This window comes from Lontra canadensis, unplaced genomic scaffold (assembly GCF_010015895.1).
Source record: "Lontra canadensis isolate GAN:19392208 unplaced genomic scaffold, GSC_riverotter_1.0 scaffold2, whole genome shotgun sequence".
In the NCBI taxonomy this organism is placed as follows: domain Eukaryota; kingdom Metazoa; phylum Chordata; class Mammalia; order Carnivora; family Mustelidae; genus Lontra; species Lontra canadensis.
The window spans coordinates 20270512-20288989 of NW_022630996.1; the positions used below are offsets into that span (position 1 = coordinate 20270512).

Genomic DNA, 18478 nt, shown 5'->3' on the forward strand with positions numbered 1-18478 from the left:
TGAAAAAAATTTAAAATGTTTTGAATATGCCCGATATGAATGGAGGCACAAGAGATGGGTAATATCCAAACAATTCAAATTTTAACATTTTGGTCTGTTCTAAGAACGAACTTGAAAAAAAATGATTTTCTTTCTTGCCAAGTCTGGGAGAGGAAAGAATATTCCCTGAGGCGACATTATTTTTACCCTTGCTCCCTGACCATGAAAACGAAGAGTAAACTGGCCGAGGTAGTACTTATCTCCTCTAGATTATTAGAGCCCCTTGTGCCCTGAAAATTGAGATGCTTTCTTCTTTTTCAGCCATCTGGTTTCATGCCTCCTTCAAGCAATTGGCTGGGGAGCATAGTTCCAGAGCCCTTGATTCTAGAGAAACACTTTAATAACATAATTTTGGTAAGAACCAGCCCTTCACAGAGCCTCTGTCAGTAAGCAGCAGTGTAGGAAGTCCTAAACCGTTCAGTTACTTAATTTGGGGGAAACAAGACTTCCCTTATTGGAAGAGCTAGGGGTCCTCCACAGCCTATTATGTAAAACACGAGATCCAGATTTTAGCTCTAAGTCACCTGGCCTGCTCTAATTTTATTCACAGAACTTCCTGACATCTGTCTCCTTCCTTAGGAGGATTCTAACACTTACCCTCTGGGAACTCTCTCCCAAAGAGAATATCATACATTTGATGTCCTTGCTGCTCACATTAAGATATTCCCAAATCCCTTTCTGATATCACAGGTGCCAAGGTTGATTTCTTTGTAGGCAATTCTACTATCACCAGCCATAGGACACCACTTTCAAGCCCTCTCCATACATAGCCTTGCACCTCTGCAACGGGGTTGCTTCAGAAAACCTACACATTTTCCCACCACATAGAAATGGTTAGCTATGCAGTACCTTAGCCAGGATCAGCTAGGTCTGTCTAGCTGTAGTGTCTTTAGCAAATACAGTACGGCAGAAGCCTAAACTCCCAAAGCCACAACAAGTGAAAACAAATGCATCTTTTATAATCACATGATTCTGTGTTCTAGAACATACCTACAACGACAAAAGTTCTTCGAATCTGGCGGGGGGGGGGGACAGGGAATAAAGTTTGTGACCTCATAAACTTCCATTCATCTAAATTCCGGTGATTATTTCAGCATTATTTGAAAAATAAGGACATTTCCTCTCAATCCTAATATCATTTCCTGAATCTAATCTAGTGTGTCCAAATATAAATGTCACCATTGCAGGAGCAAACTGATACATCAGATGGTTTGTTCCAGTTCAGTAGTTTTTATTTTTGTATGTGTATACATCCATATACGTGCCTGCTTGTATCTTTAAAATGCCATTAATACATGCATATGTGTTAATATGTATTTCCTCTGTCCTGAATTGTCATTATGAATTATTTAAACACAAGAAGTTAGAAATTATTATGGAAGCTATGGTGAAGCCTAATTCTTGAGTAATCTGAGCTAGAAGGATTATGGCCCCCCCATAATGGAAATACGAAGCTGAAAAAAAAAAAAAAGACCTCCATGGTTCATATTTCTAGGGACAGCTATCCTAATAGAAGAGAGGAACATTGATCAAACAAATCTATTACTCAGTGTTAGTTTATAGGATTGCTGTAACAAAATACCACACACTCAGGGATTTAAAACATCATTAAAAGTATTAGCTAAATCTGAGGTCAAGTCAGAGTTGGTTTCTTCTAAGGGCTAAGAGAATTTGTTTCCTCCTCTCCCCTAACTTCTAGGGATTTTCTAGCACTCTTTGTTGTTCTTTGGCTCACAGAAGCATCATCCCTATCTCTGCCTTCATCTTTGCATTATGCTTGCCATTCTTCCTGTGTATGTTTCTCTGGGTCCAAATATTTCCTTTTAATAAGCACCTCAGTTGTTTTAGACAAAGGCCCATTATCATGACCTCATCTTAACTAATTACATTTGCAAAGATCCTATTTTTATATAAGGTCACATTTTGAGATAGTGGGGTTATGACTTCAACATACGAATTTGGGGGGACAAAATTTAACCTATAACACTCAGTTGTAGGTTTTGCATATCTTCAACTAACTATTGTGAAGTTATTCTCTAAAGTAATTATACCAATTCACTCCCACCAGCAGTGTATGAGTGTTTCTGTTGCTCCACATCCTTGCTATCACTTGGTATTGTCAGTCTTTAATTTTTGTCCATAAGATGTCAGTAAAATTATAGTTAATTTGCACTGTATTATTAGGGAGGTTGAATCTTTTTCACGTTTATTGACTCTTCCTGTTTCCATTTTTGTCAATTGCCTTTTCATTTCCTTTGCCTATCTTTCTATTGTATTCATTAAAAATATATTTATTGAATGTTTATTATGTACAATGTACTATTTTAGGCATTTCAGATGTGGTAGGAATAAATTTCCACTGCATATGGCTTATATATTCTAGAAAGGGTGATGCACAGTAACAATATAAGCAAGATAATTAGATAGCGTATTAGAAGGGGATAAAGACTATGAAGAAAACAAAACAAAGATCACAAGGATTGCAGGGTAAATTTCATAGCCTGGGCAGGCCTTAATGAGAAGGTAATATTTGAGTAAGGACTTGAAGGAAGTGGAAGATGGAGCCATGTGTCCATCTGGTGGAATGGTTTTCCTAGGAAAGAATTAGAACAGCTACCTAAGCATGGAGAGGAGAAAAGGAGTTCGGTTCTGAGAAGTGAGAGGCTGTGGGGTTCTCTGGTGCAGATGAAAGGCAGATAAAGGACTTTGGCTTTTATATTTTTTATATATACACATATGTGTTCACTCAGTTTGTTGTGCTTTTCTCTCGTTGACTTTTTAGCAAATGCCTTCTTTAACTACAGTCACCTACCATTTTTGGTTAGTTACTTCCGCTTCCCTGCTACCACTGCACTTGGCACAGACTGTTTTAGAACACTTACCAAATATTAATGCATCTTTTCATTATTGTTCAGTAAATTCCAGGATGTAGGATCCTGTCTTACAAATTATGTCCCGGTAACTAGCACATAATGCGTACTCGATGAACGTCTGCAGAGGTAAGTGGGGAGAAGTGGTGTGGTCTGTTGTCACTTCCACCTGAGGAAAAGTGGATGATGTACTTCCGAAAGGTGAAGTGGAAAAGGGTTGAGACAGGAAATGACCTCACACTGCAAAATGCTTTGGCGCATTAGACCGAGAATACGGATATGCTTGCGCTACGAATTAACCCTTGCGGCTATTCGATCACTTAGATGATAGCTCCAGAGAATCACTCTCATTTTACTATACGCTGCACCGTGGAAGGGAGGTTGAGGAATTCGCCAAAGGTTAAGCCGAGGGCAGGTTCTGTCACAGCTTTTTGGAGATTTGTAGTATTTCCCTCTGCCTTTAGGCAAGCCGTCAAAGGCAGTTAAGGGCAGGAGCCGAGACATAACTCAGCTAACACACACCAGCTTCCTCCAGCGCTTGCTTTAGACGCTCGTGTACTCATTGCGCATGCGTCAACGTTCCGCTCAGAAATGGGCGGGGTACAGCCTTTGCCCGGGTGGAAATCCTGAGCGAGGCTGACCGAGACTGTTTCCAAGGTGACGGTGTGGCGGCCTCGGTGGTGGATTGAGTGGGTCTGAGCGAGGTTCCCAGAGGGCTGCGCGTCCCCGTCCTGTCGGCGCCGTCATGGCGGGTTTGCTGAAGAAGGTAAGGTGACTGGAGGTCACTGTTGGACTTTCGATCGTGGGGGTAGGCTCAGCCCGAAAGCCTCTCATCCCGCGGGTGATGGCCGGAACTGGCGCGGGCTTGCCGGGGTTTTGGGGGGACTCGTTCAGCTGTGTCCTCAGAGATGACAGATTTAGTAGCTCCGCCCCAAACTAGTGGCTCTGAGAGACCGATTGCTGGGTTAGGCCAGTTTTAGCCAGGGGACTGGTGGTTTTGCGCGGAATTGTATGCAGCGTGAATCGTGTTTTGTTTCCGAACAGACCACCGGCCTTGTGGGATTGGCTGTATGTGAGAGTCCGCACGAGGTACGTGCTGCTTCATTCCTGACATCGCAAGGACGACTAGACCGCTGTGACCTTGTTGCAAAGACCAAGGGGATGTGGATATTTCAAGCCTGAAATTACAGCTCAGCCTGAGAGCTGTCTTGAGACAGAGCAGTGCCCACTTCGTTGATCGGTGCCGTGTGTTTGTGTCGTGCGTGCCCCCCGACCTCGTTCTTCAGCCACTTTCCTTGCCAGTTTCTCCCTAGCCTTCTGGTGGCTTCACCTGTACTTGTTGGAGGGCCCTCCCGTACCTGTAGCTCCATTTTCCACCTTTAACCCCCGCCTCACATTTTCTGCCTTAGGTGCCTCAGATTCCAGCACACTCTGGCTTACGGAATATATCGCTCTAGCAACTAACCCCTATGTCATCAGTTTTCCCTTCTAGTGGGAATGCTTCCATCTAAACTTCAGAAACCTCCTCCCGCGATCCCTCTCCTCCTTCAGTAATCACACCATTTCTCTCCTCCCCTTTATAAATGATTGGAAAGAGTTATCTGTACTTAACTGTTTCCATTGTCTCTTACTCCCCTTTGAATCACTTCACTCAGATTTGGCTAGAACTGCCCTTTTCAAGATCACCATGATTTCCGTGCTGCTAAATCCAATGGTCACCTCACGTTTCTCATCTTAATTGACCCATTAACAGCACTTGCCACATTTGGCGCTGTCTCCATCAAGCATTTGGGGCTTGGGGACACCCCAGTCTCCTGCTTTTTTGGATTATTTTCCCCCCTTACTTTCTTCTCCTTCTCCTATTCTGGTTATTTCTCATATTCCCACTTAGAAATTTTGGAGTGCTAAGACTTAGTTCTTGGAACTTTCCTCTGCTTATCTTTGTCTCCTTGTCTGGACCCAGTCTAGTGGTTTTAAATACCATTTATACACTGATAACTGTTAGATTTCTGTGCCAAGCAGGGACCTCTACTTATGAGAGTCTTCTCTATTTAATTGCTTAGTGGATATCTCCACTTGAATGTCAGGCAACCCAAACTTAATGTTCAAAATTGGGTTCCTGTTTTTCTGTGTAAAATCTGCTCTTCTCTCAGGCTTGCTTACCTCAATGAATGGCATTTCCATTCTTGTACTCACTCAGGTCAGAAACCTTGAAATCATGTTTAATTTCTCTCTCTTGCTCACACCCCACATTTAGTACTTAATTACATCCTCTAGGTTTCTAATTTTAACATATATCCAGATTTTGAGTACTTCTCACCATCTCCTCTGCTGCTACAATGTTCTCAGCTACAATGTTCTCAGCTACCATCATCAGGCTGAAGCATTTGCTTCCTAACTGCCTCTCCTTCTTTGTCACTGCTTCACTTTAGTCTTTTTTCAGTGAAGCTAGAGTCAGTTTGACACATATGAGTCTGGTCATGTCCCTCAGCGGAACCCTCCACTGGCTTTTGATTTCACTCTTCAGTAAAGAAGTCCTAATAAAGGCCCTCCAGACCGCTATTTAGCATTCTGAATTCTAGTAATTTATCTTGCTCATTGACTTTCTCTATTAGTAGGTAGATTTTCATGAAGGCAGGGTTTTTTAAATTATTTTATTCACTGCTAGAACTATGATGAGCACATGGTATGTGCTCAGTAAATATAAGGTTTGTTAAACGAATGTTGTGTAGTTCTTATGACTTCATAATGACTCATTATTGTCTAAAACGGAACTCACGGTTCTATATTCTAGCCACATGCTGTCCAATAAAAATATAATGTGGGTTATAAATATAAACTCTGTTCGTAATTTTAAATTTTCTAGGACTCACTTTTTTTAATACAGAAAAAGGTAAAAACTAATAATTTTATTTAATATATTTAAAACATGTTAATGTTTTATTTATTTTAATAAAATGTTACCATTCCACTATATAATCAATATAAAAATTAATATATTATACTCTTTTTTTATACTAGATCTTCAAAATCCACTGTGTATTTATGTTTATAGCACTTTTTAGTTCAGACTAACCACATTTCAGGTGTTTGATAGCCATATTTGGCCAGTGACTATTGGGCAGCAAAGTCAAAGGAAACTAGAACTATATACTAATTACTTTGTATTCCTTTTATTTTTGCCATTCAGTCCTATGTGTGTATTCCATGTGTAAGGTTGTCTTTTCCTACATCTTTAAGTGCCCGAGTCCTATCATTCCTCCAGGCCTATCTCAGATACTTCTTTTTCTTGAACCTTTCTCTGGTACCTGCTGAAGTGACTCCCTCCAATAGAACAGTAATGCTAACATTTATTGAAAGTTAATGTGTGCCAGATGCTGTTCTGAGCTATACAACAACGTATGAAGCAGGTATTATTAACATCTCCATTTTAGAACCCAAGTCTGTTAACTTGACATCTCAATTGCCATATCCTTTGCTAAAATTAAGAAGCAATGAGGCTGAAAACCCATGTATAATTCAGATTATATGTTATCTGATAATTTCTACATTAGTATAGTTAAAAAATATGGAACATCGTATCAAATGTCTAAATAATGTCTAAATACGCAGATTGCTTTTTAAGAAAAGCAATTCTTAGAGGCCCTGAAGGTTTATTTGTTTTTCATAATGTATATTGTGAATATATATGAATGAAACTAGGTATTAGCACCTGTGGATTTTATACAATTAAACTAAAACATTTCAAATTAAATACAAAGAAATAATAAATTCTTTATCATGTATGTGTATTTATGATTATACTTACTACTTGTGAACATTTGTGAGTTAGCATCTGCTATCACAGCTTCTTACATGTGACTTTATCCAGACTGCTGTATGTGAACTTAAAGTTCAGTTTGCTTCAATACAGGCTGTACAGTGATTCAGTTCTCTTCCTTTCCTGTTAAGCCTGTGGTGAAACCTTCATTCACATGATACCAACTCAGTTATCATAAGCTGAAGTATTAGGACTACATTTAGTTAAATTTGATCATCCTGATAATCACTGTTTTACTTCTACAGAAATTCAGATAAGAAAAATTGAAAAAAATCTGATTTTGTAGTGCTTAGAATCTCAATTTGAGAAATAATGATTTAGTAAATGAGTTGATTTTCAGATTAGATCATTAGTAATAAGTTAGAATGCAGTTTTATTTTTACTTATTCTCATACCTTTGGCTTATATATAACTTTTGTTGTTCATGCAATGTGAAAAGTATCCATATTTCTACATTTAACCCTTGAATAGCACAGGTTTGAACTGTTTGGGTCCACTTATATGCACATTTTTTTTTCAATAAATACAGCACAGTGCTGTAAGTGTATTTTCTTAAGACTTTCTCTTTTTTTTCTTTTTTTAAGGATTTTATTTATTTATTTGACAGAGAGATCACAAGTAGGCAGAGGAGGGGGCGGTAGGGTGAGGGGGTGGGAAGCAGGCTCCCCGCTGAGCAGAGCGCCCAATGCAGGGCTCCATCCCAGGACCCTGAAATCATGACCTGAGCCGAAGGCAGAGGACCAACCCACTGAGCCACCCAGGTGCCCCTCCTTAAGAATTTCTTAATAACATTTACTTTTCCCTAACTTACTTTATTGTAAGAATATAATATGTGATGCATACAACATATAAAATATGTGTTAACCAACTGTTTGTATTATTGGTGAGGCTTCTGGTCAATAGTAGGCTATTAGTTAAGTTTTGGGAGAGTCATAAGTTATACGTGGGTTTTCAGCCATGCCAGGGACTGGCCCCCAACCCCAGCGTTGTCCATGAATCAACTGTACTCGTATTTTTCCTCAGTTATAAAAGTGATAGATAGTGCATAGACATGAAGAAATTGCAACAAGGAAGAGTTAAATGCTTTTTAAAAAACAGATGTGAGGGTTTTTTGTTTTGTTTTGCCTTTTTGTAATTTGTGAGACTTGCTGAAGTATTCTGTTGAATCTTAAGATGATATTTTAAACTGAAAATGTATATGATTTGTCTTTTCAGAGGCTAAGAATATTGTACACAAAGATTCTTGATGTTCTTGAGCAAATTCCTAAAAATGCAGCATATAGGAAGTACACAGAACAGATTACAAATGAGAAGCTGAGTATGGTTAAAGCGGTAAGTAGCTGACTTGATTTTGTTTTCTTGGATATATGGTTTCAATGCAATATTAACAAAAAAGTTCAGTTGTTTATTTTTTGCATATTCCACATATGGAATATACTTTGCTCTTTTCTATTCTTTGCTTTCCTTCCATCCTTTGTCCCTTCATTCAGCAAATTCCTTTTTACTAAATGCGTTCCATGTGCAAGCCACTGTTAAATACCAGAGTGAAATAACATTAGGTCTCTTCTCTAAGTTCACATTGTTCTTTTTACCTCTCTTCCTGATCAAGTCCTTTGTTGATTATTGACTTATCTATAGATATAACAATTCTTACCTCTTTTCTCTAGTTTCAGAGTAGAGAAGAATGAAAGGAAAACAAAAAATGTCTGTTGTGTTTAAAAAAAAAATTCTCAGAAATTCTCGGAAGCTAAGCAGGGTCGGGCCTGGTTAGTACTTGGATGGGAGAAATAACTATTTTAAAAAATGCTTTGTTGCAGAGAGTACCAACTCAGTCTCTTAATTACCAAAAATTGTATCAAACATTGTTATGGACTTACTCTGTCCCCTCCCCCCCATTCATATGTTGAAGCCCTAACCCCTCTCCAGTGTGGGAGGAACATCTGTAGAAGTAATTAAGGTTAATGAGATCCTAAGATTGCAGCCCTGATTCAGTAGAATTAGTGTCCTTATAAAAAGAGACAGCCGTGTGAGGAGGACTCAATGAAAAAGTAACTATCTGCAAGCCAGAAAGAAACTGTTTCTGAAACAGTTTCATCAGAAACTGACCTTATTGCACCTTGATCTTGGACTAACAGTCTCCAGAACTGTGAGAAGATAAATTTCTGTTGTTGAAGCCACAGAGTCCGTGGTATTTTGTTGGCAGCCCTAGCAGACTAATAGAAGCATTTTATAGGTTTTAAATCAAAGGCCCTAGCCAGACACACCATAGACTGCTGCTAGTTCTTTTATACCAAACTATATTGCACTATTGTACAATTAAATTTTTCAATTATTAAATTTTCACACTAGCAATTATTTTTATTTCACGGACTTTTGTAATTTTCCAGAAGTGTTCATAAACTCTAAAAGTAGTTTACATATAAGTAATAAGTAATAAGTGGTCCTAATACCATGCTCTAGTCCAAAGAGAATAATTATTTTTCCCTAGGTATGCAGCAAAACAATTTAATTTAGAACTTTTATTCTTAGCTTGGCAATTCTGAAAGTGGCTGACTGATCAAAGTCTGTAAGGGAAAGTTCAACATTTCTTTTGATTTCATGTTTTCCTTAAGGTAAAACGGGCTTATGCATTTTTTTTTTTCCCATCACAGAGTAAGAAATTTCCCTTTCTCTTTTCATGAGGTAAACCTCTTTGAGTCTTCCTCTGCTTTCCTTCTCCGTAACCTTATCCCACTTTATCGTTTTTCTCTGTTTCCCTTTTATCCACGGATTTAATTAACTTTCAGATGGCCTCAAAATGTATTTTCTTAAAAAGAAAATTCTTATTTTTATATGTTCCTTTATTTTTGCCCTATTTTTCTTTTATCTCTTATCCAGTGTCGACCAAAGAAGAGTTTACTGTCGTTACTTTCACTTATTAGTTAAAATAGTTTTCTCTGACTTGGGCTCTTTTAATTGCTGTGTAACTTCCTGGTCCATGTGTAGTTCCATCATACTTCAGTATATGCCCCACACTGCCAATAGAGTGTTTTTTTTGTTTTTTTTTTTTTTGTTTTTTTTTGAGTATATAAATCTGATCCAGATGTGGTTTCTTGGTTAGTGTTTCTCAGATGCGGAATTTAAGAATTTTTGCTGAGTTAGTTGTATGAAACTCTCCTAACTGCTTTTATCTCCAAGCCTTTCTCTGATGTACAGCCAGGTTTGGGAACCACTGACTTACATGTTAAAGTCCTTAGAGTGGTATGGAAGGTGCTCCAATGTCTGACTCTGGGTTATCTTCTGAATCTTACCTTGTCATTTCCAATTTCATACCCTAAACTTCAGCAATACCAAACAGCTGATAATTTCGTGATTTACATGTAATTTTATTATTGTGTTTCTTTGTATTTTCTCTTCCCTCTTCCTGGAATACTCTTACCTTGTCTTTCTGGCTTATTCAAGGCCTCAAGATCCGTTACTTCCTCTGTGAAGCCTTTTCGCATCTCCCTAAGTAGAGATTAACAACTTCCTTGCTTTTCTTACATTGTACCTGTCACACTATATTTTATTTATGTCTTCTCTACTAGTCCATAAGCTACTTATGATTGATGCTTGCATTCCTCTTTGTGTCCCAAGAATTGAGCATAGTGCCTGGTGCTTATATAAGGTCCTATAGAAATTTTTGTCTATCCAAAAGGCTACATACAAATAGTTTTAATAATCCCAAGCACAGTATAATAGTTGTATCATCGATTCCTGTTTTTCGTAAAATTATTACAGATTTTTAACCCTCAATAGAGTCCTATATGAAGTCTTCAGTAAATATTGTTATGATTATAAAATATCTATTTACTAAGCCTGAAATGGAAATAAAAGTAAATATTTTTTCAGATTATACTAGGGAGATAGAATATTGGTGAAAAGTATTGGTTTGTGGCCTGTCCAAAATTTTCATCTCAGCTCTAATACTTATTTGCTGAGTGACTAATTGGCATATTGTCCATTTCTTTGTCTCAGTTTCCTCATCTAAAATTTGGGTATAATACCTACTTGAATACTTATTGTTAGGACTAAATGAGATAATTATGTACAATGTTTAACGCAGTTGCAAGCACATGGTGATCAGTACATGGTAGCTTATTAAGCTTAAGGACGTTCTGTCACTGTTAAATAGAAATCATATTATTAACTTACCTTCAGTAAGACAAATTTTGAATTGTTTTCCTAGCACAGGATTCTCTTGAGTTGGAAATATTGAACCTTCTTTGCCTTCTTTTCTTCACTCTCCTGGGTCTCTTAACAGCGACCACCTTCCCTGTTCTGCTTTTGGAGTTCGGCTTTAAAGCTCAGTTAATTCTGAGTTAAACAGTCTTTCTCAAACATGTTCATCTGCTTTCTTCCCCCTTCTTTTCTAACTATTTTCATTTATTCAAGAAACACTGAATGCCTTTTATATGCCATGTATGTTTGTAGGGATGGAAGCCAGTGCCTATATGACAATGAACAAAGTAGATAAAAATCCCTGCCTTCTTGGAGATTACACATTAATGATGGGAGGCAAAGAAGTAAGTAAGTTAATAAAGAAGTACATTAAATAGCATGTTAGAAAGTAGTTAAATGCAGTGAAGGAAAATGAAAAGAGAATGATGTGTATATAGGTGATGAGGGATGTTACAATATATATTTGTTTCCTCTGCCTGTCCTAATAAACTTGGTGGCTTAAAACAATAGAAATTTATTCTTTTACATTTCCAGAAGCCAAAAATCCTAAAATTAGTACCAAGGGCCCAAATCAGGGTATTGACAAGACTGCATTCCTTTTAGAGGTTCTAGGGTAGAACCTGTTCCTTGACTCTTCCAGCTCTGGTGGCTTTCAGCATTTTTTGGTTTATCATTCTAATCTCTGCCTCTGTGGTCACATTACTTTCTCTTCTTCTGTGCATCATTTCACTCTGCCTCTGTCTTTAAAGGATTCCTGTAATTGTATTTAGGGCCTACTTGGATAATTTAGGATAATCTCTGTCTCAAGATTCTTAATTACATCTGCAAAGTATTTGCCCCACAAGGTAACATTAATAGGTTTTAGGGATTAGGTCATATACATTTTGTGGGGCATTATTTAACCTACCACAGTATAAGTTACTATCAAGAGTGATCCTCACTAAGAAGGTGATATATGAGCAAAAACTTGGTTGGAAGTGAAGGAACAAGTCATGCAGATATCCCTGGTTATCCAGCAGATGCCCTGAAGCAGGAACGTGCCGGTTCCTGTAGAAAATATCTTTGTTTTTTTTCTCCTTCTTTTTCATTCCTTTTGTGGGTCAAAAAACCATCTTTTTACACCTTACGTATGTGTAAGTATGTATAGAACATGGTTTCTGGATCTCACAAAGCTCAGTTTACTAGCAATAAATACATGTCATTGTATTTTCTAGGTTACATATTAGCATTTCTTTTCTAAAAAACCTTTTATTGAAGAGTAATGTACAAATGAAATATGCAAAAATCATAAGTGTAGAGCTTGATGAATTTTCACAAAGTAATCACACCATGTTAACACCAAATCAGAGGACATTTTCAGAATGCCCAAACCCTCTCTTTTTACCCTCCAAGTTAGTACCCTCCTAAAGATAACTACTCTTCTGACCTCTAACACCACAGGTTCATGTCACCGGGTTTTTAACTTTTTATAAATGGAATCTAAGTCTGTGCTCTTCTGTGTGTGATTTCTTTTATTTAGTATTACGTTTGAGAGAATCATCCGTGTTCTTGCATCTAGTTGTAGTTCATGTACTCTTGTTGCTAGGTAGTATTCTGTTATATCCAAATACTATATTAATTAATTCTATATATGATTATTTGAATTATTTCTAGTTTGGGGTTATAATTTGTGCCGCTGTGAACATTATTGAACATGCCATTTGGTTAATGTATTATACTTTTCTGTTTGTTATATACCTAGGAGTAGAATTCTGGGTTGTAGAGTAGCATTTATTTTGAATAGTAATGCTCTCAGAAGAAATACAGGAAATACTAAGAAAGTAAAGTAGTATTTTAAAATCTGTATTTTATTTATTTATTTTTAAAAAGATTTTATTTATTTATTTATTTGACAGAGAGAGACAGTGGGAGAGAGAACACAAGCAGGAGATGTGGGAGAGGGAGAAGCAGGCTTCTTGCAGAGCAGGGAGCCTGATGTGGGGCTCAGGCCCAGGACCCTGGGACCATGGCCTGAGCCAAAGGCAGATGCTTAACAACTGAGTCACCCAGGTGCCCTAAAATCTGTATTTTAGAAAGACTGAGGTGGACATCATATTTCTTACTCTTGATAAGCAAGTTAATATTAAGACAGAAAAACAATAAAGTAGTAGATGAAATGGGTTTCCACCAGATATTTGGCAAACATTAGTAAGGGCTTAATAAAATAAAAATTAATTATGTTTGCTATAATAAGTGCTATTTTATATTTGGGTCTTTTTAATTAGGATATTGGAACATTTAGATACTATGCTTCTTTGTTTAAATCTTTTTTTCTTTTTTTCCCTTAAATTGTAGGAACCAGATGTTAAGAAATTAGAAGACCAACTTCAGTGTGGCCAACTAGAAGAGGTTATTCTTCAGGTAAACAAAAAGTTGAATATTTAGCTGTTTGGCTTTAAATGGTCAAAGGCACAATACTTAGAGACACAAAACTGACATTCCAGAAAAAAAACAACAACCCTAAATTTCTTTATTTAATCAGCTCTCAAATATAAGAATAATTGCATATAGGAAATACTTCTGTCGTGTATATATCAACTAAATATTTATCAGTAATTATAGTTTGAATTTATGAGGCTTCTGTTGGAGATTTGGAGTTGGATACACCTTAAATTTAATCTGTTAGCCTTTAGTTCAAACTAGTAACACAATATTACTATTATTTGAATAATTTTATCTTTTTAGATACATACTTTTGTGTTTTAAAGGCTTAGTATATTTTTAATATGGAGAAATACAGGTTTTTTGAATCACAAAATCATAAAATGAAAATGTATTTTTATTTTTTACTTTGATTAACACATCTGTGCCTTTTTTTTTTTAAGATTTTATTTATTTATTTGACAGAGATCACAAGCAGGCAGAGAGGCAGGCAGAGAGAGAGGAGGAAGCAGGCTCCCTGCTGAGCAGAGAGACCAATGCGGGGCTAGATCCCAGGACCCTGGGATCATGACCTGAGCCGAAGGCAGAGGCTTTAACCCATTGAGCCACCCATGCGCCCCCTGTGCCTTTTTTTAAGTTGTGCATTTTTTCCCCCAATTATTAATAAGGTTAAGCTTAAAATATGTTCTTGTATTTTGTGTTTTATATATTACATCATTCATGTTTTTACTCTATCATTTGTTTTTTTTAAGATTTTATTTATTAGCATTTATCTTCTATATTTCTTTGAATGTTTTTTAAAATAAAAGAGATATTAACCTTAAACTTTTGCTATATTATCTGCACATTTTTTTAGTCTCTTCTTTGCCTTTTGACTTCAACTGAATATTTTCTCTCATATGTAAAGATGTTTTAAATTTTTATTTGGTCAAATCACATTCCCCGCTTTGCCCCACGACTTCACCACCCACCTCCCTGCCACAGTATTATAAGTTTAGACGTCTACCCTTAGAAGCCATCTGACACTCAGTTCTGTTTCATTTAATTTTTTTTTTTAATTTAAAGAAAATAAAACCATTTCTTCAGTTTTATTAAAGGACAAATAAAAGGATATAGTGGGTAGTATTGGTGATTAGGGAGGTATATCACCAAGAGACATGATATACAAATTCAAAAGAATTGTTAGATGGCTCTGTTAAAAGAGGAATAGGGCATTCATCCGGCCTTTTATGAATGTAGACTATTTCAGTCATTCAAAGGCTGATTTTCTTGGCCTTCTATTCATTCACCAGCTGTTGTACCATATGGCAGTTTGCTGCCTAACTTACTATTGCCCTTTTCCTGTTCCTCTTTCTTTTTTGTCAGATCTCACTTTGATCATGATTAGTTTAACTTACACATTAATTTATTATGCAGTTATAGTCTCAGGGTGCAGTAGCTATTTTTAAGTCAGCTGTGCCATCTCCACAATTTCATTGGCAGTATTAAGGTTGAGTTTTAGTAATGTTTTACTTAACCTAAAATATTTAAAACATTAATTGAAACCGATAACCAATATAAAAATATTGTTATATTTTATATTCTTTTTTATACGAAGTCCTCAAAATCTTTTGTGTATTTTATACTTGCAGCATGTCTGAATTTGAACTAGCTGCATTTCAAATGCCTACTCAGTAGTCACATGTAGGTAGTAGCTACCATTTTTTTTTTTTTAATATTTTATTTATTTATTTGACAGAGAGCAAGATCACAAGTAGGCAGAAAGGCAGGCGGGGGTTGGGGGGAGAAGCAGGCTCCCTCCCAAGCAGAGAGCCGGATGCGGGGCTCCATCCCAGGACCCTGAGATCACGACCCGAGCCAAAGGCAGAGGCCTAACCCACTGAGCCACCTAGGCACCCCAGTAGCTACCATTTTTGACAGCCCAGTTTTAGAGGGATGATAGAAGAAGAAGGAAAAGGTACTGTGTTAGAGGTAAGGAAGAGAGCAGGAATGGGCAACAGTGCTCTCCTGTAGCTGAGTCCAGCTACCTGAAATGGGGTTGACCTCATGATGGTTTAGAGTTAGGCACCCTCCCCACACTACACGATGCCTTTGGGGCTTAAAGAAAGCATGAATGGTCAACAGACCCAGGCCAAAGGTCTGTCAGGGAAATAGCCATCATTAGAGATATTTTTAATTTAGTATTTATGCTATTTTCTCATTTTAGTATTAGTAAATCCCTCTATCCTCAAACTTCTATTAATCTGCTTTTTAACTCATTGTTTGTATACATTTTAGACTTGATGCTAAACATAGATTGGCTGTTTTGCCCCACTGGCATAAATGAGGCATTGCCTTTCTTAAAGAATTACAGTCTGTGATGGAATTTGGCACTTACTCTGTATTTGAATTCCTTTTCTGACATCCTGACAAGTGTTTAACAGTGTTCTTATAAGTTAGCAGGAGTTGTCATAGGTCTTTTTGTTGTATAAAAATGTGAAATAAAAAGAACCTAAAATATTTGTTAAATAGTTATAAATTTGTTTGAAGGGAAAAAGTTAAATGTAACATAATCTGACTAAGGAAATTAATTCAATCAGTAAATTTTGTGCACCTATGATATTCTACACTCCATAGATCATTGTTTTACAAACTGGGGGTCTCAAGTGATTATGGGTCAGGAAGTCAGTTAGATGGGTTATGACTAGCATTTAAAAAAAATAATAGAAAATAATGTATCATAGCTAGTAAAGGTAATGATATTTTTAGTTTTGTTTTATGTGCATATAATGGATCCTTTAGTAGAATTTGTTGTGTTTTACTGTGGGCCATGATAAAATAAAGCTTGAAAGCCATTGACATAGATAAGAGATATTCTTCTCATTCTCAAAGAATTTATAGTCTAATGGTGAAACAGACAATTAAGATTGAAAATTCACCAAGTACATTTTTGAACACTCTAATAGAAAATTTTAATCAAATAGAAAATATCAAAAGCCATCCTTTCTTACTCATGATTATGTAATTATGAGAATTAAGATAATTTTATTAATAGTGTTCAGCATTTGATGGTAGAATAGCTTATTAGGTATTAACATGAAAATGGTTTTAATAACTGTATTTCAATCATTAGCTATGATAAATATCTATTAGTGTAATCAAATGATTTTTTAAAAATTTTTATTAACAGGCTGAAAATGAACTAAGTCTGGCAAGAAAAATGTTACAGTGGAAACCATGGGAGCCTTTAGTGGAAGAGCCTCCTGCCAACCAATGGAAATGGCCAATATAATCATCATTAAATGATTGGCGTGTTGATGGGAAATGGATGTAATTAAATGTTCTGTTATATTAAAAATGTTTCTATATTATTGACATCTTATAATCAAGAAAACTAATACGGAACATATTTAGGGCACTTCTTAAAATTGATGACTATGGTAATAGGGACTTGTGAATCCATTTTTGATATGTAAAGCATTCATTTAAATTATCTCAAAGATTTTTTTGTTACTTGTTTTTTGTCTTTTTTTTTTACAGAAAGGTTGTTTTTACAGAAAGATTTGAAAGTTAATTGGAAAAATTCCTGTAGATTTTCAGCACAGAAGCCATAACAAAAATGTTAAGTATTTATAGTGGTGTCTTCAACAGATCATTTAATGATTTTTATCCTGAAAAAAAAAACAAACAGGAAAGATACTTAATTATTATTGTTGTTTAGACAAATTTATAGGTCACTAAGTGAAGTAGTAAGAGTAAAAGCCATCAAATTATAGTTGTACAGTTGAGGAAATTGATTTGGTATTTAAACGAAAAATTTCTTTTTTTTTTTTTTTTAATTTTTATTTTTTTATTTGGCAGACAGAGATCACAGGCAGAGAGGCAGGCAGAGAGAGCGAGGAGGAAGCAGGCTTCCCGCTGAGCAGAGAGCCCAATGCGGGGCTTGATCCCAGGACCCTGAGATCATGACCTGAGCCGAAGGCAGAGGCCTCAACCCACTGAGCCACCCAGGCACCCCGAAAAATTTCTTTCTTGAAAGAAAAAATTTCTTACAGTGGTAGTTGGAAAAACTTTTCCATTTGTGTTATTTAAAGAAGTTAGCTTTCTGTTTCTTAGCCTTTAGTTTTCTTGATCAACCAAAGCTTACAGGATAGAGATTGAGTATATGTAAAAGGAGAGATATCAAGAGTTTCTAAAGTGTATCTGACATACAGATAGGCTTATATTCAGAACATCTTAGTCATACATAGGTTGTAACTTCAAAGTGGAATCACTAGGTAGTTTTCACTAAGTTTCCAATATGAGTGCAGTTGAGTATCAAATCTAAGATAAATGCTAATTCAAGGAAAGAAACAGTTGGCATAAATTACATTTCACGTGTCCTCAGTACTTAAATTTGGTATTTTTTAGCTTCAAAGATAGTACTTTTGTGTGTGTTTGTACACATATGTTTTTGTGTCTTTTGCTATCCCTTGTGGCAAAGCAGAATCATTCAGAATTTCCAGAATGAGAAATTTTTTTTTTTTCTGATATATTTTTCCCCTTACAGAGCTGTAAATTGAATGGTAAATAAGCATTAATTGAGGTGGATTGAGTTACTTTTCAGCAGTCAGAATGCAAGAGAAGGCTTTTGTGGGGAAAGTGGAAAAGCTTTAGAGGGAGTCAGAGGTCCAGGGGTTCTCATCCCATGGTTCCAGTGCCATCAAGAGCTCAAGTGGAGGCAAGTTGTCAACCTCTCAGATTGACCTATTTCCTTCTTTATAAAAAAAAGTAGAACTTATGATTTATAACTTCCTTTTCAGTCCTAAATATTTGCTTTAAATATAATACATACTTATAGATGTAAAAAAATACATGATCTTAAAGCATATCTGTATAGATAATTCAAGCAGATTTCCTTATCAACCACTTTTTTTTTTAGGTCCTTTGAGCACAGGAACACAAAGATGGCTTGATGTCTCTATCAGACTTTCTAGTCTCACCTCCCACGATTCTTGGGCATCATATATTTTACAAACAGGGTTCCTGTAGCTGTTAATAAAAAGGGGACCATATTGATGTTTGCATTAGAAATGCTAGTGGTAGAATAGTAGTAGTATAGTAATAATAATAATAACTAATATTTGTTAATGTTTGCCAGGTACTGGTC

The 18478-nt window shown here is 36.3% G+C and overlaps 1 protein-coding gene across 2 annotated transcripts; it reads left to right on the plus strand.

Annotated features, from left to right (window-relative positions):
* Window positions 1-3553: 3553 nt before the first annotated feature.
* On the plus strand, window positions 3554-18180 carry NDUFA5 (NADH:ubiquinone oxidoreductase subunit A5). 2 transcript variants are annotated; one of them, XM_032870288.1, is made up of 6 exons: window positions 3554-3675; window positions 3954-3998; window positions 7945-8061; window positions 13264-13329; window positions 16520-16638; window positions 17936-18180. In XM_032870288.1, exons 1-5 carry the CDS (start codon window positions 3655-3657, stop codon window positions 16619-16621), a joined length of 351 nt encoding a protein of 116 aa, XP_032726179.1. In that variant the 5' UTR covers window positions 3554-3654; the 3' UTR covers window positions 16622-16638; window positions 17936-18180. The 2 variants fall into 2 exon arrangements, with proteins under 2 accessions (XP_032726179.1, XP_032726175.1); XM_032870284.1 differs by lacking the exon at window positions 17936-18180 and having other exon boundaries at window positions 3555-3675; window positions 16520-16831.
* Window positions 18181-18478: the final 298 nt, after the last annotated feature.